At 33.2% G+C, this 25,605-nt stretch overlaps 1 protein-coding gene across 1 annotated transcript; it reads right to left on the bottom strand.

Moving 5' to 3' along the window:
* Positions 1–785: 785 nt before the first annotated feature.
* On the bottom strand, positions 786–18,961 carry LOC124539392 (YY1-associated factor 2). Its single transcript, XM_047116781.1, has 3 exons — positions 18,653–18,961; positions 6,181–6,350; positions 786–1,221 (listed from the first exon to the last, which is right to left on the bottom strand). The coding sequence occupies exons 1-3, from the start codon at positions 18,786–18,788 to the stop codon at positions 1,117–1,119; spliced, it is 411 nt and encodes a 136-aa protein (XP_046972737.1). The 5' UTR covers positions 18,789–18,961; the 3' UTR covers positions 786–1,116.
* Between the last annotated feature and the right edge of the window lie 6,644 nt (positions 18,962–25,605).

Consider the following 25,605-nt stretch of genomic DNA (forward strand, 5'->3'; position numbering starts at 1 on the left):
TTCTTATTATTTAAAATATTCGTAAGGACATCTAGCGCATTAAATAGATCAAGGTTTCTATTAAAATAATCTATACAATCCCTTCAAACGACTTCTATTTACATTTCTTACTCTTCGGCAGTGCCACGCTGGTCTTCATCATATTTACACCAAACGACCAAAACTCCTTAACATTCTTGAAAACTAAGACCAGAAACCCCAATACTTACACCCATCCTCCATCTTGTCCTAAGTTAAATGAGATATATCAATATATTTCGTAGAAACTGGGTTTAGTTTTAAAGAATGCAACAACAATGGCCACGTATTACAACATCAATAAATACAGAATAATAAATTAATTTCAAAGCAATTCATACATGGCAGCTTTTTTGTTAATTTTCATTATATAAATTTAGATATTAATTAAAAAAATAAATACTACGAATCAAATGTATAACTACACTAAGAATAAACAGTATGCACTATTAAGACAATAGTTGTGAATAAGTCGAGATGGAAAAATTTCATGACCTAGGCATACCTTTTTTAAATATCGAAAACCTTTTTTTTTCAGAAATTTGACTCGAATTGTTTTTTTTTTAATCTGTAGAACAATTATCGAACATTCGAAATATATTTTAGAATTACAAGTTTTCTTCCATATTTGAAAATACATAAATACTTTGTACAGTCGGAGTAAGACCTTTTTTTACCTTAAGATCTATTTTCGTGTGCTCAGTATGAGCGATCTGCTTTACCGACCGAATATATGACACTGACAGACATATTTTGACAATTCATTAGAAGATATCATATCGAATTTAAATTTGGAATGACTAATTACGCCACTAAAAAGATTTCATATTGATTTAAAACTAGACGTAGTCCAAAGATATTACACTGTTTTTCAACCAATTTTATATGCAGTTGTCAGTTTAGTACTTTAGTTTCAAAAGGTGCTAAGAGTTTGCGACTTGATGGAGGAATGAATTTGAAAACTGACGAAGGTTTTCTTACTCTGACTGTACAAATAACAAATAAATTATCGGCATCAAGATCAAGACCGATTCCATCGAATCAGCTGGCATCAGCAGTGCTACTGAAAAGGTATAAATAGGTCATTGGTATAAGTCATCAAGGTCGCGCGTCGTTCGACGACTCGACATCACTGGAACTGCTAGAAACCGACTTCTTGGGTTTATATTCTGTTATGACAACTGTCACGCCGCTTACAGTTACCTGATGGACAATAGATAACATCAGAGAAAGCCACACATTATGTTTTAGCCACATAGCTAAGCTAAATTGAAACACTCAAAATCAAAATATTGGCTAACATCAAATAATTACTCTGATCCCAATGTAAGTAGATTAAACAATGTTATGGAAAATCAGAAGTAATGACGGTACCACAAACACTCAGATCCGAGACAACATAGAAAACTAATAAACTTTTTTTACATCGGCTCGGCTGGGAATCGAACCCGGGACCATAGATTGACTTACCCATAAAAACCGGCGTACACACTACTCGACTACAGAGGTCGTCAAATATATGTACTTTATTCAAATAGGCTTTTAAAAGCACTTCCAAATCGTCATTTAACAACTATATTAAGTGAAGCTACCTCCGGTTCGGAAAGTAGATTCTACCAAAAAGAATCGGCAAGAAACTCAGTAGTTACTCTTTTTCAATATGTTATATAATAAAGTCATTTTAATGGAAACATTAGATAATGCAACTACCTAACGTCGATACTTGGAAGATATAACGCCTTATATTAATCAATTTCCGACTATTATATCGTTCAATTAATTACATCTGTAGCTCACATAATGTCCACTACTTTTCAAAACGATTGCGCAAGCTCAAGGAAAGTGACTGCCGTAGATTATGATTATAATTTTCAATAATACGTTCGATGGAAAATCGTTAGAAATTTCAATAACAAAAAAATAACGTATTATCAAAAGTAACAATAAATATATCTTGTGTTGTTTTTGAATTATTAATAATCAATACTAGTATAATTGCTGATGAAAGTGTATAACATAAAAAATATTGCAATTCCATTCATTTTTGGACTTTGCTAAATCAACAACTATCTAGCTCACCTCACCCTGAAACTCTGATTTCCTTAAGACATAAGAGAAGTACGAAAATCATAGTAATTTTTTTATACCGCGCCACGTTATCTTACCCAAACCTACATACACAGTTCACATACACACACATTCAACATCCATTTATAGGTAATTAAGAATTACGAAAATAGAACGTCACTAAAAAGTTTTTATTCGAAACTCGATTAAAAAAAAAAACGAACGAAAATTCGCTAATCAATATTCATGCATAACTTGTATGTTAGGTTTATTGAAAAAATATACCTACACGATTAAAATTTCAATTAATTACGTAAACCTTGTAAAAACTTCGCATTTTAAGGAGTGCTGTATGTGCTGTGTGTGCAGGTGAAAAATCAGCTGTAGCGAATCGCCTCGAAAGTGAAATATCATCGTTAAAATTCAAAGATTTTAATTTCTTATCGGATCGTAAATCTACATTTATGGTAAAATATGTGAATACTTCGTTTATATCTTGATCTAAAACATTTTATCGTAGAGTATCTTCTGTTACACCTTTTCGACTATGTAACTGTTATTATCGTCACTTTCCATTTTGTGAAATATTTATATCGCTATAAAACGACTAATTAAATTTTCTGTATTTAATAATAGCATTGTATTTCGATGTTGCAACACTTAACTTATTTACATGATGTAAAACACAATTGAAATATTTTACGATAGATGTGAGACATGACAAATATTTTAGACAACATATGTAATACAGTGAAACCTGGTTAAGTGAAACTTAGGGGACCTGCAATGTTGTTTCACTTATAGAGGTATTCCACTAACCCAGTGTCTCAGATACCCAGGTATAAATAAATATCTGTCTCAGATATAGAGGTGCGCTTTGACATTTTGCAAATAAACACCTTTATAAGGTAGTAAAGCAAAACTAAAACTTGGGAGTCATTGAAACTTCAAATTACACACATAGTTAAGTGCGGAATTTGGGGATAGAAAAAGAATAAGTTAGTAAAAATACAAAACAATGTTAATTGATTGATGATAATGTTATCTCAGTTACAGAAGTTTATGCATAAAAAAATCACTTGCTATCTCATTTGTAGAGGTTATTGTAATGATAAAACAAAATAACAAATCCCAGTTATAGAGGTTTGCTTCGTCTAACTAACAGAGGTAATTCAACGCCAAAGTGATGGGACCGCAGCATGAGTTCCAGTTATGGAGGTATTTCACTTATCCAGGTCCCACTTAACCAAGTTTCACTGTATACTAACGACACGCCCGGCTTCGCACAACAAACAACAAAAACAACAACAGCCTGTAAATTCCCACTGCTGGACTAAAGGCCTCCTCTCCCTTAGAGGAGAAGGTTTGGAACATATTCCACCACGCTGTTCCAATGCGGGTTGGTGGAATACACATGTGGCAGAATTTCTATGAAATTTGACACATGCAGGTTTCCTCACGATGTTTTCCTTCACCGCCGAGTACGAGATGAATTATAAAGACAAATTAAGCACATGATTCAGCGGTGCTTGCCAGGGTTTGAACCCGCAATCATCGGTTAAGATGCACGCGTTCTAACCACTGGGCAGTCTCGGCTTCGCACGGTTACTCGATATGTACCCCAGACCAAATTACATAAAATCAATACAAATTGTAGCCTTTGTGTTATTCTGATATATATAACCTATATTACTGTAGAATTTCATTCAAATCCGTTCAGCAGTTTTTTCGTGAAAAAGTGACAAACATACATACATCCATCCTCACAAACTTTCGCATTTATAATATTAGTAGGATAGGACCTACGCAGTGGCGTAGCTATCGTAGGGCCAGGAGGTGCAGTGCACCAGGGCCCCGGAGTTCAGGGGGCCCGCTAAGCTAAACCTAACGCTTCTGTGGCTAAATCACGACCCTGTGCACAAGATTTCTTATTTTGTATTTATAATTTTAAAGAGTAATTATTAGTTAAAGAGGGATGAAAAAGAGGGGGTGAGGGCCCGATTTTTTTTCTATGCACTAGGGCCCTTCCTCACCTAGCTACGCCACTGGACCTACGTCCGGCTCTGAGTGAAAGCGTTCCTGACAATCAACTTACTGATGTAAAATTAATTCGGACTCAATTTTTTTGTCGAGTGAGCATTTCTTCCTCAGTAAAATTCAGTGCTCCGATCTGTCAGAAAGACATTTTCTTAACGAAAAAACTTTATTTCGATTTTCAACAATAAATTAGGCAAAGAGTTCCAATAAAACAGAAAACCTTTTTTATTGTAGACAAAACAAATAAACCCAAATCATGCCGATACTATGAATCAATAACATAATTACTAGAACATGCTAGACAATCGTAGCAAATAGTCTAACGAGAATTCATTGCACCATATTGGGATAGAACAAAACACTGCAGCCAGTAGAATACCCCTAGCAATTATCCGACGATATAGATCTGTCTGCTATGAGAATAACTATCAACTAAAACTGATTGTATATTCTAATTATTTCTGACTCATATCCTATGACTTACAATACTACAATTGGTAGAACAAAATCCTTTTACTGAACTGAACGTTACTAATAATTTGATACTCTTTGTTACTAGTTAAAACTTGACAATAGGCAAGATGGGACAAACCGATACAGATTATCGGCAAACACACTCGGAATACGATTCTATACTTCTTAAAATTAAACGGAAACTACTGAAATTCTTCATTTAATATAAAAGCTATGTAGGAAATGGACTTGCTTATGATAAGTAGTCATATTCACTTATATACGACCTCGGTGGACGAGTAGTGTGTACCCGATTTTCATGGGTACGCCACTCCGAGATCTCGGGTTCGATTCCCGGTTGATTCAATGTAAATTCATTAGTTTTCGATGTTGTCTTGGGTCTGGGTGTTTGTACCGTCGTTACTTCTGATTTTCAATAACACAGGTGCTTTAGCTACTTACATTGAGATCAGAGTAATGTATGTGACGTTGATGTATGTACATTGGCTTTGTTAGAAGTATAAACTATTAGGTCGCCCAAATGTTATCGCTGAAACTAACCAATAAACTTACTAGGAAACTCGAAACAATCAAATAGTTTCTCGTGATTTTTAGGACTACTAAAGCTCTTAAATATTCTAAATATTGACTTAATATAAAAATTACATTGATAACATATTTCTTTTTATTATATCACTGCGGTTTGCATATATTTTTAACTCTTATCGACTAGGAAGTCTAAAAATTTTAAAGTATCAGTATTGGCTCAGGTCAGATATACTGAAAATCAAATTAGAAATGCGGGAAACAATATTTTACTTTTTATTTAAATCATCTTTAATCAAAAGTACTACTATAAGAGTAAACCGTTATAGAAACATTATTTTCTGGTACACTCAAGGTATGTTATTTTCTGACTGAACTGATTTCTTGGGATATTTTAGAGATGTAACGTGCTACCAATCATGGGATCTAAGATGTCTCAATTATACAAAGGAAAGAAATACAAAGAGCGTATATAGGTATTATTCAATCATCACATATATGGCAAATCCAAGCAACAATACTCAGTATTGTGGTGTTGCAGTTTAAAATGCGAGTGCGCCAGTGTAACAAGCACACAAACATAACAATCTTTGTCCCCAAGGTTGGAGACACGTAACTATGTATGAAGTTGATAATTCATACAGTGCTCGTGTTGACGACATACCATCAAGTAGGCAGTCTGCCTAGCCATTTTAAAAACTTTTATACTATAAGTTTGCGGACGAGCATATGGCCCACGTGATGGTAAGTGGTCACCACCAGTAGACATTGGCGTTGTTAGAAATATTAACCTTTCCTTACATCGCCAAGACGCCACTAATCTTGGGAACTAAGATGTTATGTCCCTTGTACCTATAGTTACCCTGGCTCCTCCTTCAAACCGGAACACAACAATACTAAATACCCTGCTTTGGCGGTAGAATATCTAATGATACTTACCCAGGGCTGGCACAAAGCCCTACTAAGAAGTAAAACAAAAAATAATCAAAAAATGGGCACTACCCAATTATTTTTCATATATCGGTATAAGGAATAATAAACGTATACTTCCCCCCATACCTCTCTTGTTTGCGCGGAACTTCTGTCCACGTTGTTGAGCCGAGGCTGGCGTCGTTTCTTCTTGAGCGAGTTGGCGGACCGCGGCCGTTTCTGCGAGCTCGTGGGCGCGGTGCCGGCCGCCTGCGCGGCGACCAGCGCCGGGTTGATGCGAGGCTTACGAGTCGATGTTCCTGTTTGATATAAAACATTCATTTTGAGTCGGAATACGTAAACCTTGGATATATTATAAGGTAGGTAGGTAGGGAGTTCTAAAATTGTGCAACAAATACAATAACAGCCTCTTAACTTCCCAATGCCGGGCTTAGGCCTTCCTTTCCTTTTGAGGAGAAGGGTTAAAACATATATTCCACGCTGTTCCAATGAGGGTTGGTGGTATACACATGTGTTAGAATTTCTATGATTTTGGATACATGCATGATTACTCACGATGTATTCCTTCACAGTCGTGCACGATATGCATTATTATAAAACACAATTTAAGCACATGAATATTCAGTGGTGCTTGCGTGGGTGGAACCGGCAATTATCGGTTAAGATGTACGCGTTCTAACCACTGGGCCATCTGGTCTCTCGCAAAAAAAAACGCTACGATTTAAAAAAGTTAATGAGGGTTCTAATACAGCCTCTGTACCAGTATGAGACATTATATATTTATAATCATTATAAGTGTACGGCTGAACTATGAACAAGACTAAAGTTTCATTTATGAAGTTGACATGAGTTTATTATATCTAGGTACTTATCTTTAAACTACTGCACTGTATTTGTTTATTTACGACATCAAATCAGAAAATTCTTAAATTGACAGAGTTTCTTTACAATATTCTTCATGTATTGTATACAAAAACCTTCCTCTCAAAAAACTCTATCTATTAAAAAAAACTGCATCAAAATCCGTTGCGTAATTTTAAAGATCTAAACATACATAGTGACAGTCAGCGATAAGAGACTTTGTTTTATACTATGTGTTAAGAGTTATTTTTACCACATTGTATAATTATAATTTATTAGAATCATTTAATTAATAATGCGTCGATTGACTATTTTTAGAATATGTTGTAATGTGATACTTTAATTTTTCACGATTAACATTGGCCGAATGTCAGATACTGGTCGGTAAGAAAAAGAATGTCAAGAAATCGAACGAGGCGGACGTATTTGTGTTTTATAATATATATATATATATATACCTATAAATAGATATAGATATACATAGAATTAGGTAGATATAGTGAGTAAAATGAATGTGAAAATAGTGTTAATAAATGAATCTGGAAGAATATCGTTGCTTAAACTTGTGAACATCCTACTTTAATTTTAAAATTAGTTTCAAAAAGGTACCAGACTAAAAAAAAATTCAATTTATCGCCTTATTATCGTCCGTTCCTTTATAAGGATTCACGAAGATACTTCTAATCCAATTGACAATTAGCCTTCGTAACCTGATAGCTTATTGTTATAAGACGTAGACTGTTATAGACTTTTTATATGGTTTGCATTTCATAATTTTATGTTCAGCGTCATTTTTACGTAGTATAACCAAGGTCGCTTCCCACCGCGTGTACAATTAGATCTTTCGAACTACGCAACGGACTTTTATGCGGTTTTATCAATAAACAGAGATGTTGTCTTAAATTTTCGCGATTATTACACATTGAAATAAAACTAGTTATAACGCCAACGTCTACCAGTGACCAAGAACGCTGTAAAGTGCTCGAAACGTCGGAATATCAAAAATAATTAATATACGCGATTCAAATCCGTTATAACTAGTTTTATTTCAATAAACAGATATATTAAAGATAAGGTTAATATCATTACATACTGTCCCTATTTATTATTAGATCTTTAAAATTACGCAACGGATTTTGATGTGTTTTTTCATAGATAGTGCAACGATATCTAGGTTTTGTATATAAAATGCACTATATAGTAAAGAAACACTGATGATTTTAAAAGTTTCTAATGTTATGTCGTAATTAAACAAATTCTGTAGTATATTTAGTATCAGTATTACACCTGTGCGAAGCCGGGCGAGTCGCTAGTGTATAATACATATGTACATGCATATTACAGTAGAGAAAGCCGAGAATTGGAACTTAGGCAGAATATACAAAACAAAAATTACGTTTTTTTAATTACGTTTAATTAATTATGTTTTTTCTTTAATCTATTTATTTTATGTTGTATATAGATAGTATGTATATAATGTTACAGATCAATCCGAAGTATACAAAAATACGGAACACATATTACAGTCAAAAATATCTGTGTGAAATGTTTTTAAAATCTATAAGGGTTTGTTTCATGACGAGTATATAATAAAATGTTTTTTTTTAGAATCCTTATAATCGACTGGCGCTTTTTAGTACCATTTCTCAATTCAAATCCTCATGGATTTGAGTGCATTCATATATTGATCAATTTTCGTGTACCCATATGTATTCGCGCAAACTCGATCGTCTCAACTAGGTTACGTGAATATTATTAATCCTTTCGATGTTTCTTTGTAATATAATACGGATAATCTTATCCGTTATTTTATTTATAAGGCTGCCTATATAATTGCGGAACTAAATACCAATACACTAGTTTCCTAAACGCTAAAAGTACGTAAACAAATGGAAAATATGAAAGACTCCGTGGTATCTCTATGGATTTTTAAATCGAGATCTTCGACATGAAAAACAATAAATTAAAAAGAAATAATACAATATTCTTTTTTTGAATTTATTAATGAATAAATCGAACACAAATACACGTGGCATTCATTTATACATGGCATACACAACACCCAGATTCTCACAGTACAAAACTACTTTCGTCTCCGCCTCGGGCCTCGCTGTGCTTCTCAATTTAATTTCCCTGCTTCTATATTCCAACACGACACAATTTCGCCATTAGCACGCTTCCTCGTCTTAAAACCAACTACATTAGACTATCGACAATAGTTGTAAAAGGTTTTCAGTATCGAATATACATTGTAGTATATTCAAATAATGTTTTTAGGTTAATCTTATATGCAGTAACGGGATTTGATGTATCTGATTAAAGATGGAAAGATCTGGACGCCGTTTATATACTATATAATAGATAAGGATTAGTTACACATATAAGATTAATTATTTTATTTAATTAATAATTACTCCAGTCGTTCTTTTAAGAAAACACAACGGTTTTCGCGTGTAGAAACAGCGTTTGGCAGGACTGAAATATATTTCACATTAAAAAAAACTACTGGCTTTATAAATAACAAGCTTCCAACGGTACAATTCTTACTATGGTTGGAAATAGGGGTATTTCCATGTTCGAAATATAAATCCTACTGAAATCGACCTACAAGAAAATCAAGTTACTTCTCAAATGAAATTGATGAAATTAGATTCTTTATAAAAATTAACGAATACGCATTTTGAAAAGTAGTCAGTCTGTACAAAATTCGACAATATTTCATAATCACGAAATCACTTTTTCCAATTAAGAGAAACTAACAAACGGTTCGCACTGAGCAGCCTACATCGGCCAAGACTGCATTTGTGCTTCTACAAGTAAGTAATATTTGTCTACGAGCCTACCATTGGCTTGTAGCTTACGAATTAAAAGGCTACCGAAGACGACACATAGTATGTACACAACTCGTAAGCAGACAGGACTTTAAACAATTACAAAAACGTTTTCACATCAAAAAATTGGAATAAAAAATAGTATGATTACAAAATTAAGCACTTAGTGATACAAATTGTTACCAATGATATGTCGGTATGACTGTACTTGAAGAGAATTGAACGTATGAAACAAAAAAATACGAATGAACCGAGAGTTAATTATGTAGAAATTTAAAAGTACAGGCAACACTAAACTAATATTGCACTTTTAAATTATACGCAATATCGACATGTTAGGAAAATAGGGCTACATCTGGTAGAGCTTATCGGCCTTACAGAACTAGAACAAGTTTTTTTTTTTTAATACAAGTAGAGCCACGAATGTCACGACACTATACCATATCGTAATAATCGGCGTAATAATTGTAACCAATAACTGGGACCTTTTTGTTAACAAAATACTTGAACTTAAGCCCACGTCTAAGTCTATTCGCATGTGAAGTAAAGACAACTTAATAAATTCGATATTTCATGCATACTATAATACAGCTGTTACCAAATCGCATAGAATATGCAAATGTCTAAGTTTGTTTAAATCAACTCCTTTAATTGGAATGATTGTATGTTATAAAAAGTAAAAAAAAAAAGAAAAGTAACAGCCTGTAAATTTCCCACTGCTGGTATAAGGCCTCCTCTTCCATTGAGGGCAGGGTTTGGAACATATTCCACCACGCTGTTCCAATGCGGGTTGGTGGAATGCACATGTGGCAGAATTTCTATGAAATTTGCCACATGCAGGTTTCCTCACGATGTTTTCCTTCACCGCTGAGCACGAGATGAATTATAAAGACAAATTAAGCACATGAATCAGCGGTGCTTGCCTGGGTTTGAACCCGCAATCATCGGTAAGGATGCACGCGTTCTAACCACTGGGCCATCTCGACTCAACGACTCTCGACTTAACTAAGTCGCCGATGATAAAATATCTAACATTTCATTATAATAACAACAGCCTCGACTTTTTACGATATTATTATTGCAAGCACTTTTATAGGTATAATAATTTCGTGCAACTTTCCGTTACCTAGTGTTAGACTGAAAATCGATTCACGGTGTTAAAGCGTGCGCAAGTCACGATCGCGCTTGGCTGTATTTTAAATATAGATTAAATGGAAAATAAGTTTAGGTTGTTTTTTATTTGATAGAAGCGAAAATTATAATTTCATTTGAGCTCATGTTTAGACAAGTTATCAGTCCAGCCATAGACGTTAAAAAAAATATATAAACAAAGTTATGCCTCCTTTCCAAATGTGTACCTTTCTTAGAAAATTAATTAAGTCATAGAATAGAGCTATGCTTTAAATTCCTCTAAGTTTCGAACATATAGACGTCTGTCTATATGTTCGAAATGTCATTCGAGAAAATGAAAATACATACATATTATATGTTTTATTGATTATAATTATTATAATTTAATGAAGCTGTGTTACGTTCTTAGTTACTTAAACGGCTCATCTATCGAGACAAACAAAAGCTAAAAATAGATCTCAAAATACATTATGAAGGTATCGTCCTGGGACATTCTTCAGAGACATTTGTATTTATTTTAAACTAGTATTCGCCCGCGGATTCGCTCGCGTTTTAGTGTGTTGGTTATCATATCTTAAACAAAAAAAGTATCCTATGTCCTTTCTTGCAGTTCAAGTTTGCTTCATAACAAATTTCATCAAATTATATTCAGCGGTTTGGTTGTGAAAGAGCGACAGACAGACAGACAGACAGACAGACAAAGTTACTTTATATTAATAATATGGATACCATATTTCCTTATAGTTTCGTCATGTCAGTCCGTCTGTCTGTCCTGGCTCGTTCGCCACCGTTTCTGCACCGATTGCCACGAAAATTGGTGGAGAGATGTATACCTACTGATAATCCAAAAATTGGCTTTTAAAATTATCGATAAATAATTATTTTTTAAATGAATGGTAATGTATGGAAATAACTACAAACTATGAAAATAAGTAGGAATGTTACATACCTACATACAGAAGTGGGCCATGATAGAAATAGAGATTGCTAAATTTCCATCTTATGGCCCATTTAAATAAAACTAATTATAACGGATGAATCGCGTATATTAATTTTTTTTTTTTTAAACATCCCGACGTTAGACTAAGTCTACCCGTGACCACGAACACTGCAAAGTGCTCGAAACGTCGGGATGTTTAAAAAAAAAAAAGTAATTAATATACGCGATTCATCCGTTATAATTAGTTTTATTTAAATGTGTAATAATCGCGAAAATTTAAGACAATCTTATGGCCCATCTTATGGCTACGTAACCCTTTCAAGTGCGTGTCCGACACGCTCTTGGCCGGTTTTTTCTTTCATGTATTGAATGTATGTAGTATATAAAGATACATTGTTTCTTAACGATCGACGAGCGTAAGGGGATGGAAGAGAAGACATAAGCCATGAATGGAGTGACTGAAGTGTGAGGTATGAAGAGTATGAGAGATAGTGATGTGAACGATCAGATGACGAGTAACAGAGGAGTATGGAAGGAAGAAATGCTTTTTTTATGGTATAGATTGGCGGACGATCATAAAGGCCACCTGATGGTAAGTGGTAACCATCACCCATAGACAATAACGCTGTAAAATATTAAATATTCCTTACATCGTCAACGTGCCACCATCCTTGGGAACTAAGATGTTATGTCCCTTGTGCCTGTAGTTACACTGGCTCACTCAACCTTCAAACTGGAACACAACAATACTTAGTACTGTTATTTGGCGGTAGAAAAACTAATGAGTGGGTAGTACCTACCCAGAAGGGCTTGCACAAAGCCCTACCACCAAGTACTGCTTCGTCGAGTCCAAAACGTTTGAGGAACGTTTATTTATATTCTATATACATTCAATGAACATAAAATTCACGATGTTTTATACTTATACTAGCGACGCAACCCGGCTCCGCTCGAGTGTAATACTGTATTCGTATGCTATTTTTAATATAACATGTATTATATACAAAAACCTTACTCTTAAATTACTCTTAATAGATACTATTCAAAAAACCGCAACACAATCCACTGCGTAGTTTTAAAGACACGAGCATACATAGGGCCAAACAGCGGTAAGCGACTTCGTTTTACACTATGTGATGATAACAACTTTATATTAAATCCATCTCCAAAACAAGCTGAATCTTTGGTACAAGTTTTAATTATTAATAATTTAGTAGGTTACGAAATTTTGACGATCAGGAACATTTGTGACATTATAGTGAGTGGTTATTAGCGCCCATTGACATTACGCAACATAATCAATAATAACCAAGCCACAAACATGAGAACTGAGATGTTATGTCCCTTGTGCCTGTAGCTACACTGTCTCATTAAGCATTTAAACTGGAACAAAACAATGCAAGTGTTGCTGTTTGATTGAAGAATATCTGATGAATAGGTAGTACACAGTACTGAAATCCACACCAAAGATATACAGTTTAGCATTGCATTAAAAAAGTCTCCTGTAGTACAATACATGTATGTGTAGTAATTTTCTATTGCGTACTTAGTAGTATGCATTATGCATGTATATACATTTCTGGAATACTTAACTGGTAAGCACAAAGGTCGCGTTTTGTGCTACCTGTAGTTTTATTTTCGTTGGATTATTTTAAACCGATGAATGAAGAATTAATTAAATAACTAATTTAAAAACCAACAAATGATCAATCAAAGAAAGTTAATAAGCGGGCAAATTGTCACTTGGTGGTAGGGCTTTGTGCAAGCCCGTCTGGGTAGGTACCACCCACTCATCAGTTATTCTACCGCCAAATAACAGTACTCAGTATTGTTGCGTTCCGGTCTGAAGGGTGAGTGAGCCAGTGTAACTACAGGCACAAGGGACAAAACATCTTAGTTCCCAAGGTTGGTGGCACATTGACGGTGTAAGGAATAGTTAATATTTCTTCCAGCGTCATTGTCTATGGGCGATGGTGACCACTTACCATCAGGTGGCCCATATGCTCGTCCGCCAACTTATACCAAAAAAAAAAAAAGTATGTATGGAAAATAATAAATTTGCTTCATCAATTCGTATTGATTGATATAGTTGTGATGGAATTTCATTAAAACTCGTAGTCTGCGCTCTTTACCGGCTTTAAACTTGCTATCACGTGTTCTATTCAATGGAACAATATATGCATGCAGGCAGCTGGAGCAATAACGATAAAAAAATCGTAGGCAGAACGTTGGTAGGCTCTGGTAAAGGGGAAGTGTCGGTACACGCCCTAAGGTCTTGATCTCACACAGATCTTGTGATGTTTAAAAATATTATGGAGATCTAAACTAAACATTATAATAAATGAAAATTATACACAGAGTAAATATAGGGAAAATATACATTTACCTTATCTCTGTAACAAGTAGGGAAAAACAGTGGTAAATTCTAATAACATATTGTTTATCACTGTATCGATTTCGAATTTCTAAACTTATCGAATGCCGTTGTGTTTTCTTAATCTACTAACAAAATAATCTAGTTGACGTTGGATCGAAATAGAATCACGAACGTATCGTTATAAATTAGTAGAATCGTCCTCCAAAAAGGACAAATTTTGTTGCAGTACGTAACGCTGCATCAGAGGTAAAAATCAACAATTAATGTTAATAGTAAAAAAACCTTTACGATAAAGACCTTGATGTACCAATTTTTATGGTATTTTCATGGAGAATTGTCTCGCAAGCATCGCCTAGACCAATCGGATATAGGTAACAGCCTGTACATTTCCCACTGTTGAGATAAGGCCTTCTCTTCCATTATGGAGATGGTTTGGAACATTCATAATTGAATATTAACATATATTAGTAGAAGTGCTCAGCGGTGAAGGAAAACATCGTGAGGAAACCTGCATGTGACAAATTTCATAGAAATTCTGCCACATATGTATTCCACCGCATTGGAACAGCGTGGTGGAATATGTTCCAAACCTTCTCCTCAAAAGGGAGAGGAGGCCTTTAGCCCAGCAGTGGGAACTTACAGGGTGTTGTTGTTGTTGTAAGCGTATGTAAGCCTATTACTACCACACAAGGTATTTCGTGCATGTGTTTTCATAATGGATACATTGGATGTTCCACGGAATAACAACAAGATGTATTAATATTTTCGTCTACATAGCATGCAGAGCAAACCGCAAGTTTGTGGTTGAAGCACCATCTGTTTTTCACATCTTTATTACGATACACATTATGAGTCAGTGTTCGCCTGCGACTTCGGTCACACTTGGTACGACAGGTGTGACCTTATGTCCTCTATACCCATGACAGCTCATATGCAAAATTTTACGACGATCAAATGAATAGTTATAAATAAAATTTTAACAAAAAGAAAAACCGACTTCAAACAAAACAATATTTTAAAACAAATGAATATGCACGAAAAAGTAATAAAAATAATTGCGTATTCAACATATTTTTTAGAGTCTTCCTAAGTTAAATGAAATGAAAAATATTAGACTACTTAAAAGTCGATTAACGATTATATCATGTAGTTATAGTTATTGGTATATTTGGAGCCGGTGTCAGCCACGGTGCCCTTGCCCCAACAATCAAAAGAAAGAAGCGATACGAGCCCCTTGATTGATCCAGTATATTATTGTGTAAAAGGTAATTTGTAAAAAACATATTTGTCAAAGTATTCTCGTATTGTTTTTTGATAGATATACTGTAGGGTTTTATTGGCTGACACCGACTCCAAATATAACAATAATTATAACTACATGATATAATCGTTAATCGACTTTTAAGTAGTCTAATATTTTTCATTTCATTTAACTTAGGAAGACTCTAAAAAATATGTTGAATACGCAATTATTTTTATTACTTTTTCGTGCATATTCATTTGTTTTAAAATATTGTTTTGTTTGAAGTCGGTTTTTCTTTTTGTTAAAATTTTATTTATTTTTTGATTTTAAGTGAAGCTGATGTTGACTAACTAATTTTTTTTAATATGGATAGATTAAACGTTCCGTTTATATGAGTCAGAAACTACTTCGAGGACAATTTCAAAGGAAACTTGCGAATAAAGCAAAAATAGACTTTCGAAAATGCGGATTTAATACGTCACGCGGCGTAAACTACAAGGATCCCTCGAAAGAGCTGTAATCGAACTCAGCAAAAAAACTTTGAAAAAGACCAACTATATTTCGTACATCATATGACATCACATCACATACACAAAATTTGATTAAAGATAGTAAGAAATTCTGCCCCATATCGCACCCTAACTGCGAGCCGTATAGGAGTTCCATCACTACATAGTATAAAACAAAGTCGCTTTCTCTGTCCCTATATCTTTAAATCTACGCAACGGATTTTGATGCGGTTTTTTTTAAAAGATAGTGTGATTCAAGGGGAAGGTTTGTGTATATAAAACATGAACAATATAGTAAAGAAACACTGATAATTTTAGAAGTTTGCGATGTGATGTCGTATATAAACAAATTCTGTAGTATATTTAGTATCAGTATTGCACCCGTGCGAAGCCGGTGTGGGTAGCTAGTTGATTATAATATTCGACTATGATAATTACATAAACATAACCACATTACGGAAGGTGACTCAAATATCCAAATAACCTATAAATAAAAGATTCGACCGAGTATCGCTAACGTGCTCCTCAGAATTGTTCCGTTCCCTTCCGTTCCGTTACTTTGTCATGGATCCTGTGCTCAGAACCTTACCAAACTTTCACCAAAGTACCCTTGAAGTATATATTTTATAATAAAAAAAGAATTATCAAAATTGGTTAACGTGATTTTCAGTTATTCACCTATTTGTCGCGCATATACATAATGCAAATTTAAGACTTATGTCGTTTTCACATGGATACCATCATCGGAAAAAAAAATAAAAAAAATGGGACCCCACGGGAAGCACTACCTTTCAAACAAAAAAAAAATTATCAAAATCGGTCCACCCAGTGAAAAGTTATGAGGTAACAAACATAAAAAAAAAAAAAAAAAAAAAAAAATACAGACGAATTGATAACCTCCTCCTTTTGGAAGTCGGTTGAAAACACTCACACTTCGCACTCTTGGTAAAACTTTGACAGAACTCAAGATTAAAAAAAAAGAAAGTTAATTGTAAAATAATTGCTTAATTCTAACGGACTAATCCTTGTTTTTTTTAAGCAATGAACGAAGGTTTTTTTGCTACAACTGAAATGTAATGTTAGGTTTAAATTTTATCTTATAATTTTTAGTTACTATTCTACCACAATATTAAAAATGATTATTGGTAATATGATATTTATATATAAAAATATAACCAACATTCATTATCAATATACGCATACAACGCAGTAATAACGAAGTATTGCAAAATAAGATAAAACTACAATTCTTTGGACGTATAGTACGACACAACTTAGATATAGCATCGGCAAATTCAATCAAACCGATTACTGCCGATTTATACAACCAATAGAAATAGCTTCCTATCGCGCCATTCGACACTATTCGTCGCTATAGATTCTCGCGTCAGTTCAACCTGAGAAAGTGAGTGCTTGTAAGTCGACGCGTCAAATTGACGAATATATTCAGTCATATGATATTGCTAATTATTACGTTTGTGTACAGATCATATTAAATTAGAAATAAATTTTGATAATTTGGGATAGCGTACTTGATTCGGATGTGATCGGTTTTACGAATTTTGCCGATGCTACATCAAAGTTGTGTCTTATACACATTGACAGATGAAAACACTTGAATGGATTGAGATATTGTAATATTACGAGCAACTGAATGAAAGAATGGGAAGTTCGACATTTGGATACCGTATAATTTTTTATCGGAAAATATGTCTGATGATTCGCCTTCGGTAAAACCCAAATTCACATCACTAAGGAAACAACATATTATAAAATGACCTTGTATTATTATTTTTAAATATCACTCTGCTAAATAGTTTTTATAATTGATTTAACTCTTTGAAAACTATCTGAGACAATGCGTTAAAAATAAAAACATTCCAACAAAAACATTTTTTTTCTCTTCCATAAATAAATAAGTGCTGCTTAATTAAAATTGTTTTGAAAAACACACAAAGATTTTCCCATATTACAAAACTTATCGGAATTTATCGAGAATAATTATATACATTTAAAGTAATCTTGTAATAATATACAGGTATAATAAAATTATAAATAGATATACAATACGCCGTGTATGATAAAAGGTCAACGATTTTTATACCAACGATTTAAAAAGTCCTCACTTTACATTGAATCGGGTTATAGTAACGGTAATTGATCGTGATAGGGTTATAGGCGACGGTGGCGCTTGACCGTGGGATACTTTGGTACTAATTTTAATAGGAAATTTGTTTACATTCATAACAGATTAAAAAAAGAATTGTTTTAATATTAATCATTCAATTAGCCTTTTACTTATGAGTATCATAAAAAATAATTAGCCATGAATATTATGATTAAGAACTGTATATTTAATGTTATAAATACATAAAAGTGATGTTCAGTATTTAAGTAAAAGTTGTTGAGGCAGTTTAAATAGCGAATTATTACACCTATTACTTTCAAAGAATGTTAACCAAAACGTTTCTCTTATGTGACGAAAGTAAGGTTCCGTCCAATCAATACTTGCTTTCGTACCTTTTTAAGGTTATGCATAATTTATACGGCACTCGAGTTAATGCAATGCAAATTCGTTTCGCCGTAATAATTAACTTTGCAAATTATGAAAATTACTCTTAACCAACAATCCACGTCCGAAATTTATTTAAGAATCATTTTGTATAATGTGGTTTTGGATACTTAGGCGTAAAATGAACATTTAATTACCTTTTCTAACGTCGCACATTGAGCATTTAAAAGCTTCAGCGTTATTCCTGTATGTACACACGCTGCAATCCCAATAATTTTCTTCGAGAACTTTGGATGGCCTCTTGCCTCTCCGAATGGCATTTTTCTTGTCCATTTTAACGCTCACTTAAACCTAAATTATATGACTCACACGTTAATCATGATATTTTAGAATAGGCACGAGTTTTTTTATCGCACATTAGTAAAATATATTTTCTAAGAATCATTATTTATGTTTTACTGTGCACGAAACGTACACCACGATTCGCCATGACAGATCGGCGATGTTCGTCGGTAAAACAGAGCTGGCGCCACTTGCCGTAACCGTTTTACCGACAACTGCACAGATATCAGTAGAATTTTTAGAGGAACGTGAATTATTAAAAATCATTATGTGCAGTACTTATTGAGAAAAAGCAAATGTAATGCTTTTTAAGAATTGTTATACTACTAATTATCAGGTACTTGTTAAATAGGTTAAAAAAATGTATATATAAATGAAATGAATATATAGTAATTTGTAATATATTAAAACAAAGCTTTTAAAACTTATAACTGTTAACAACTACCTACATAGATAACAATGCTTAGATACAGAATATTACATGATACATACATCGTAGTATATACATATAGGCTGTTCCGCGAAAAAAATAGTATTTAAATTCATAACTGTTCTCAAATTATTGAGCGAGGGAGCGGACATTAGATTCGTTATTCATGCATAATATTGAACAACAATGTTGTAGTTTTGAGTGGACTACGAACAATATGAGTTCGCAAATTCGTGAGCAAATTGTTGTGCTGTTGCTTGGCGTATGTTTCGTTTGTTTGTTCGGTTGGGGGTACTAAAGTTGTGAATAACAAATTCAGCACCAAAATACGCGCTCCATGGCCCAACCGAACTTCCAAACATTTTTATTAATATGTTATTACAACTAAGATCGCCAGATCTCACCGATCTCATTGTTTCTTTATCTATGAGAATACCGCACGAGTGGCCAGCCATATATGTTTCTGTATGGTATGGTTGTTATAAATATACACTTAATGTGAAGTTTATAATAACAAATAAAATATGTCTCCATTTTACTAATTGAGGTTTTTTTTCTATAAGACATCTCTTTCGTCTGCTTAGTTTTTTTTTCACGTTTACACATAACAAATATTTTGTAAACACATTAATAGTCTTGAATATAATATGCTAGCTAACCGTCCCGGCTCCAATTAATTACTGATCGTATATAAGTCGACATAAAACGTTTGTATCGCGTAATACATAACGATTGGCTTACGATGTCCACGCAATGAGCTCTCAATCGGCTCCGCCTATCAAATTAGATTAAAATAAACGATCTTGTGTTATTTAGGATTTTTCATGGTTTAGCTACGTCGTAGCCAGTTTGATATTCCACCAAATAGGCTTAATATTTTTATGTTCCGGTTTAAAAGGTTAAGGAAGCCGATTTGACAGACCGCATATCAATTTAAAAATGCGTTTTCGAAAATGGGGTTGATATTCGTACTGTTATCGCACTAGTTGTTTTGTGTAGTAGGTGTCATCACCTACACACGAAGTGACGCTGCTATATTCATTATACTTTTAAATTCGAAATGTACGTAAGGAAACCTTTACTTATAGTTAAATAATCTGTGTACAATAACCATACTGTATCCCCTCTTAAAGTTAAACTTTTCATAAAATGTTAGCCGACAAAAAAGTTTTTATAAGCTGCACTTCATACGACCGTTCTCAGAAATTCTAACCTTTTTTTTCTGATCGTATTTGTCAGTTTCTACCTGCGTTAATATTTTAGACCGAATACTTACTTCGGATTTTAACGTTTACAGATACCTCTTATGCGTATAGCATGTTAGTTTACTTTATTCCAACCATAACAGGAAAAAGACAAATAAATAACATTTTTGATAGCAAATTGACGCTATCTCATTGGTGACTTGATTAATCTATGATATTCACTATGGATTTGCGAAAATTAAGTTTTGAATCTCGACGAAACTATTATCGGAAATTTGGAAGTAAAATTAAAATGATATGATAGTGTTTTATTAGAAATAAAGATATATAGTATATATAATATAAAGAATAACTCAGCAGTTCACAATGTAGCTGAGTTATTAGCAAATTCCATGAAATACGTCAATGCTTTTTTTATCTTTATTCCTACTTCAATTCACTTTAAATATTTTCAAGAATATGTACACCAAAATAAGTATGCTAATTAATTATAGATTATATAAGTGTAATATTACCATACCTAAAATACAGACGATAAAATAAAAATAATAACAATCAGCCATAAAAATCCATAAACCATAACGGCGACTTAAAAAACCGTACATGGCCTTCATTAATCAAATTAAAAAAAATAAAATTTGATTCAAGGTTTTATTACCTACTCTTGCTTGTTAGTGGACTTTGTACATCAAGGTTTGATAATACCATAGCCCCCGGGTACCTATTATAAATACACTCAGCGGCAGAAAATGTGGCCCAAACTCTGAAATTCTTATAACATGCAATTTTGGTGTTGCGTATGAGAATTTTAAGTGGCAGCGTATCGTGGCGTTAGTTTTTGTTAATTTATGAGTTTCAAAGTTATAAAAAAAGGGTATTTGTTTAAGTGACACTTAACGTTATTAAGTGTAAAAACGCCCAAAACTCAGTTGAGTTAAAGTTTGATATTCAAACGGTCGTGCATTTAACCCTTATTGTTTTGTTTTTAATTTAATCTTTAGTCATTTTTCTTACTAAAAACTGAAAACTATGGCCTTAAGTTCAGCACAAATCGCTCAAGCTGTGTTACTTCGGAGTCAAGGTTTAACGCAGCGTGAAATCGCTGTATCTTTAAATGTACCACGTACAACTCTAAGATATGCCCTAAAAAGATACGATGAGACCGGCCTATACACGAGGAGACTAGGAAGTGGCAATATCAGATGCACATCAGCTCGAGATGACCGATTTATCATCCTCGCAATATTGAGAAATCGTTTCCTTACTGCGGGTGAAATAATGCAGCGTCTACAAACGACAAGAGGCGTCCGTGTAAGTGAGCGTATAATAAAAAGAAGAATGGAGGAACAAAACCTGCGTTCCCGAAGACCAGCACGAGGTCCAGAACTGCTCCGACATCATCGTGTAGCTCGACTTCAATTCGCTCGCGAACACGCTAATTGGACTCACGAGCAGTGGGCTAAGGTTCTGTGGACCGATGAATGCAGAGTAGCCTTAAGGCATCCAGATGGTCGCGAACGTGTGTGGAGAAGGCGAGGAGAAAGGTTTTTACCCACCACTACCTGGCAAACAGTAAGTTTTCATGGTGGCTCTGTTATGGTCTGGGCAGGAATAAATTCAGACGCACGTACGGAGTTAACAATAATCGAAGGTCGCTTAACCTCAGTGCGATAATTCGAAGAGGTCCTCCAAGAACATGTTCTACCATACATGGAATTTATTGGAAGCCAGGAATTTCTTTTAATGCACGATAATGCGCGACCTCACACAGCATTTTGCGTGAATAGCTACCTATCGGAGGTAGGAATTTCAAAATTGGACTGGCCAGCACGAAGTCCGGATTTAAATCCAATAGAACATGTATGGGACATGCTTAAAAGACGCATCAGATCCAGCATCAACCCTCCAGAGTCTATCAGTGATTTAAAAACCGCCTTGATAACCGCCTGGGAAGAAATACCCCAGGTTGACATAAAAAACATAATTAAATCCATGCCTGATCGCATGCAGGCAGTCATCAAGGCTAGAGGAGGCAATACCCGGTATTAATTTTAAGTCCCGTAAGTTTTTGTAATTTTTTTTTAAAACTTTCTTTTGTATATTTTTTTCCAATTTTAGAGTTATTTGTTATTTTTAAGATAAAAAAATAATTAATTGAGGTATTACTTTTTTTTTACTTAATATTCACTTTAATACCTTTAAATTTTATGTACAAAAAAAAAATACCCCTATTTCGTGTTTAATTTTGGTGTTGAACCACATTATGTGTTTGGGCCACATTCTGTGCCGCTGAGTGTATTATATAGAAGGCTTGTCTACGAACCCTCTCCTTTTTTTAAATAAAGACATACAGGTATCTTCTATTATTTATATACTATAAAGTATGACAAGCTTCATTAAAGTGAAACGTTTTATGTAAGTTCATAGATAAAAAGAGTTTTTAGTTGATTTTCTAAGTTGTGTAATAGAAGTTAAATGTAATAAAACCTTAAAAAAAAACCATGTACTAATTAATGTACCATTGGTACAATATTCAAGAAAATGGTCCTATTTATTTACGTTAGTAAGACTTTCAACCGTTTTATATCAGCGTTATAATAATGTTGTCATAGTAAAAATGATGATATATTTATCAATGAAATCAGTGGTTTAATATTTTGTAACTATTTTAATAAAATCGCTTTGAATGCGTAATGTAATAATGGATACTAGCATAAAAAAATTACATGTTTTAATTTAGGTAAAGAAAACTGATTCATTAGAACATTGTGTACAATTTAATTTTATATTTGCTTTTTTTAAGTCATTCAACAGATAACAACCGTATAGTCGCATGCATTGCCATTGTAAAAAAAAAAAAAAAAACGGTCATTGTTCAGATTGTAGACGTAATATAGTATTTCGCGCGCTTTCCACAAAATAGGTACCGGGAACGTGCAAAAGTGAAGTTTTGTTTTGTCGCGTTTGTCATGTATCTTTATGGGACGTTCGACTTCGCACCAAGGAGGTTTATTATTTTTTATTATCTGTGGTTTAAATTAATTTACTTTTTATCAAGATACTTTTTTCTTAGATTTGTTTCTTTTCAATACAATAGTTAAAATTATATAAGGATATTTATATAAATGTTTTTAATGTAAATACAATTAATAAACGATTTAATTAATAACGTATGCATTAGAAACGTATTGGCCATTTTCTTTTATATATAATGCTACTCAAATCATTACACTCTGATTCATAATAAAATATTTACAGTCTTTTGCGCAACAGATTTTATTCAAGGCAACTTAAGTAACAAATTAAATCAATGTAATATAATGCAATGCCAGACGAAGCAATTGATAGTAAACATGACACCAAGACCAAGCTCTTCAAGTAAACATAGTACCTGAGAGTTATTAAAATATTATTGCTCTTAGAAATATTTTATATAATTACTGGCATTTAATCGTCAACATTATTACCTTTGAATCTGCTAGATAATATTAAATAGATTTAATTTTCCTTATCATTTTTATCATTCCAACCATTTTTGAAATATAGATTAATAAATCTATATTGAGATTTAATTGTTAATCAATGATGTTGTAGTAAACAGATATGTTATTAACGCGCAAAAAGTGAAGACTATAAAACGTCCTAATTGGGACGTTTGCCTTTAGTTGTTTTACGTAGTTATACGTTATAATACATTTTAATTACGTAGTAATACGTTTTGCGTAATTAAAACATCTAGTTGTCCCTTTTACTTATTGTTTTTATCAAGCTATCCTTTTTACTTTTGACGAAATGTAAAAATAAACTAAAATAAACGGTCCCCGGCGAGGCACACTTTTTTCTGTTGTTTAGTATGTATATAACATATCTGTTTATTAGAATATCATTATTTTCAATTAAATATTTAATATATCTATATGTAAGGTAATGATAAAATTTATTGTAACTCGCAGTGCGCAGTTGAACGTCCCACACACCCCTGCTCCACTTGTTGCTTCAACGAGACTTATTGTAGCTGCGACGGGACGCTGCACAGATAAAAAATTTCCGCCATGTGTTTTTTCTTTTTTTTTTTTTTTTTAATTACGCTGTTTCTGCTCGAGAGATTGGTATTTGAAATCACTGTTTTGTTTTTATTATTAAAGATTCGAATATTGTAATTAATATATAATTATAATATTGTAATAAAGATATATAATTACTTCTTTATTCACAAAGTTTTAACTTTCATTATTTAATATAATTGCATACCAGATGATTTTATCCATAGTGTATGTAATAGAAAAGAGGAAATAATGTTTCAATCGACAAATAGCCTGAATTTTTCAACTATAAATAAAACTTGTTTTGTAAAAATACATGATTAAAGTGTCTATGGCTCCATGCATCAAGCACAACGCAACTTGTTGCATAGAAAAGAAAAAGTTACGGAGTACCGCTAGACCTGTGAATTATATCTGTTAGAAGTGACATCTGCTATTCTGTGTTTATTAATAATAATTACGTAACTAATATATAATATCAAATGTGTTATGGATTTATGTATGTGCAATGAATGATAAAACAAATTTACTATCTACAAGATAACTAATATCTCAGAAATTGATTGAAATAAACACAGTTAGTAAGATAACTAATAGGAAATATGTTTAATAAACATTTTGATGGGTATACATGATACTAATGAAAATTAGATAAAATTAATTTCCAGGTTAAAGTATAATTTTCACTCATAATATCATTGAAAAATTAGGATGTAAATATGATATATTTATTAGCGACTCGACTCGGCTTAGCACGGGTGCAATGGTGATACTAAATACAATGTCTTACAACGTTCATAGCTTTTTTTATCTATCTCGTAGGGTTCAGCAAGCGTTTGCAATGTAAGGCCAAAACATTCACTACATCTTCAGAAACCTCTAAAATAATCAGTGTTTCTCTACTATATTGTATGTATGTATTATACATATAAAACCTTTCTTTTCAATCAATCTGTCTATTGAAAAAAAACCGTATCAAAATCCCTTGTTTAATTTTAGAGATCTAAGCATACATAGGGACAAACAGCGGTAAGCGACGTCATTTTATACAATGAAACGATATACATTTAATATATGTATTTAGTGACACTGCCATTTCTATTATTCAGTGTTCTGTGGTCATGTGTTCC

The sequence above is a fragment of the Vanessa cardui genome, chromosome 22 (genome assembly GCF_905220365.1).
Source record: "Vanessa cardui chromosome 22, ilVanCard2.1, whole genome shotgun sequence".
NCBI classification, from domain to species: domain Eukaryota; kingdom Metazoa; phylum Arthropoda; class Insecta; order Lepidoptera; family Nymphalidae; genus Vanessa; species Vanessa cardui.

What these genes read in the sequence shown, in the direction of transcription:
- LOC124539392 (XM_047116781.1), bottom strand. Translation starts at nt 18,788, where the DNA reads ATGGACAAGAAAAATGCCATTCGGAGAGGCAAGAGGCCATCCAAAGTT. An exon ending in AATGTGCGACGTTAGAAAAG is followed by an intron (nt 6,351 to 18,652) that starts GTAATTAAATGT and finishes TATATCAAACAG; the next exon opens with GAACATCGACTCGTAAGCCT. An exon ending in GTTCCGCGCAAACAAGAGAG is followed by an intron (nt 1,222 to 6,180) that starts GTATGGGGGGAA and finishes ATTGTCCATCAG; the next exon opens with GTAACTGTAAGCGGCGTGAC.